The sequence below is a fragment of the Cyprinodon variegatus genome, unplaced genomic scaffold (assembly GCF_000732505.1).
Source record: "Cyprinodon variegatus isolate N-32 unplaced genomic scaffold, C_variegatus-1.0 Scaffold705, whole genome shotgun sequence".
In the NCBI taxonomy this organism is placed as follows: domain Eukaryota; kingdom Metazoa; phylum Chordata; class Actinopteri; order Cyprinodontiformes; family Cyprinodontidae; genus Cyprinodon; species Cyprinodon variegatus.
The window spans coordinates 345,076-346,785 of NW_015151158.1; the positions used below are offsets into that span (position 1 = coordinate 345,076).

At 48.5% G+C, this 1,710-nt stretch overlaps 2 protein-coding genes across 2 annotated transcripts in view; both read left to right on the forward strand.

Moving 5' to 3' along the window:
- iqcb1 (IQ motif containing B1) overlaps positions 1-794 on the forward strand; it is an 11,709-nt gene extending 10,915 nt beyond the window's left edge. The window contains exons 12-13 of the mRNA XM_015394705.1: positions 136-292; positions 388-794. Of these exons, the coding sequence (XP_015250191.1) occupies positions 136-292; positions 388-647 (417 nt within the window). The 3' untranslated portion in view covers positions 648-794. The remainder of the gene's footprint in view (positions 1-135; positions 293-387) is intronic.
- A 197-nt stretch (positions 795-991) lies between these two features.
- LOC107097537 (protein EFR3 homolog B-like) overlaps positions 992-1,710 on the forward strand; it is a 20,763-nt gene continuing 20,044 nt past the window's right edge. The window contains exon 1 of the mRNA XM_015394706.1: positions 992-1,210. The gene's annotated coding sequence lies outside the window, so the exon portion shown is untranslated. The remainder of the gene's footprint in view (positions 1,211-1,710) is intronic.

Here is a 1,710-nt window from a genome sequence, read left to right on the forward strand (position 1 = left end):
GAAAACTTTGAATCAATCTGACTGGATGATCTGGTTGAACTGTAAAGTGACCTGAGATGACTTCGTGTAGAGTTTGAATTTTAGATTTATGGGAGAAGAAAAGACGTTAATAGATCTCTGTGTGCTCCTGTGTAGTCAACAGGCCTGTCTGCAGAGGAAGGCGCCGCGCTGCATGCGGAGGTTCAGCTGCTCCTGCAGGCGGAGCTGCAGAAAGGAGAGCAGCGGAGGAGAGAGGAGCAGAGGGTGGAGGCTCTGCTGGCGTGTGCTCGCACACAGCTGGAGCTGCTGCAAGGTGACGCCCCCACCCACCCACCGGCTCTAAATAATCCAACTATCTATGATCAGTGCTGCAAAGATCATTAATCAGCAACTCTGTCATCCCTGAAGATGCCCCGCCCCTCTCTGATGTCACGGCAAAGCAGGCGGAGTCCTTCCTGAGCCCTTCGGCCTCCATCGCCGCTCGGGCGAGGGACGCCCACAACGCGGCGCTGCAGGCGAGCCGGCTGCCCTGGTGGAGGAACCTGGGAGAGACGCCTACAGGGGAGGAAACAGGCCACGCCCACCTCCAGGAGCTGGAGGCGGAGTTTGGGGGCCTGTTTATCGGAGGAGCAGCGACGGTTGAAGGAGGCCCTGAGGTGGAGCTTTAACCAGGGCTGATCCGAGGGACCTGATTGGCTACTGTAGGATCCTCTCTGTGATTGGATGATTCTGATGAAGCAGGAAACTGTTTCTAATTCTGTTTAGAAAATAATCCTAATTATGAATCTCTGATTTTAATGAGATCTTTTGTATTAAATTATGTAAAAACAGATGAAAGCGCCCCCTAGTGTCTTTGTGTCTAACTTACACCTTTTGGCACCAATAAATGTCAAACAACTCTGCACCTGTTTGAATGAAGGGATTTCCTGCTGGAAAATATCTGCAGAGGCTCCTGTTAGCCAGCAGAGGGCCCTCCTCCTGCACCGCAGCATCAGGACCCAGAGGAGGAGGAGGAGGAGGAGGAGCGGCTCCTCTTCATCCCAGTTTAATGTGATGCTCTGCCAGTAAGCAGCATCCAGATGGATGCAGTTGGAGGCGGAGCTGAAAGCAGAGCGGCGTATCGATTATCGATCAGAGCTGCAGGGCAGCAGATGTTACATAAGCAGCTGTTGGAGGGAAACAGCAGCAGCAGGAGGAGCAGGAGGAGGAGAGCAGCGCTGCAGAGCAGCAGGTAGGAGCTGATTATCATGCCTTTACTGCTGGAAAGTTCTCCGTTAGAAGCAGATGGTGTCTTTTCTATTAATGCAGCTTTATTTAAATTATGCAAAAATAAAACAAAGTCTGCTACGGAAGAGGATTAAAGCCACTGGAAAAAAAAAAAAAGTTAACAGATTTTTATGTTATTTCAACTTAATATCGGAAAAAAGTCAAAAATCTGACTTTATTCTCAGAATTCTTACTTTTTTTCTCAGAATTTGACTTTAATCTCAAGAATTTTGATTTTTAATGTTACGGAAGGGGATAAGTAGCCTGACGTAGTCCGACTCAATTCTAGTCAGAATGAGTCTGATGCTGCTCCATAGAGCAGTGATTATGGGGCGTGTTTCCAACGAACCAGGAAAAAAAATGCCTCTGCACTCAATTGGATAGACCTACAACCAATAAGAGCAACGGAGTGCGTGACGTATGTTAAGCCACGCATAGTTGTTGTCATCGAAAATCAAAGCATGC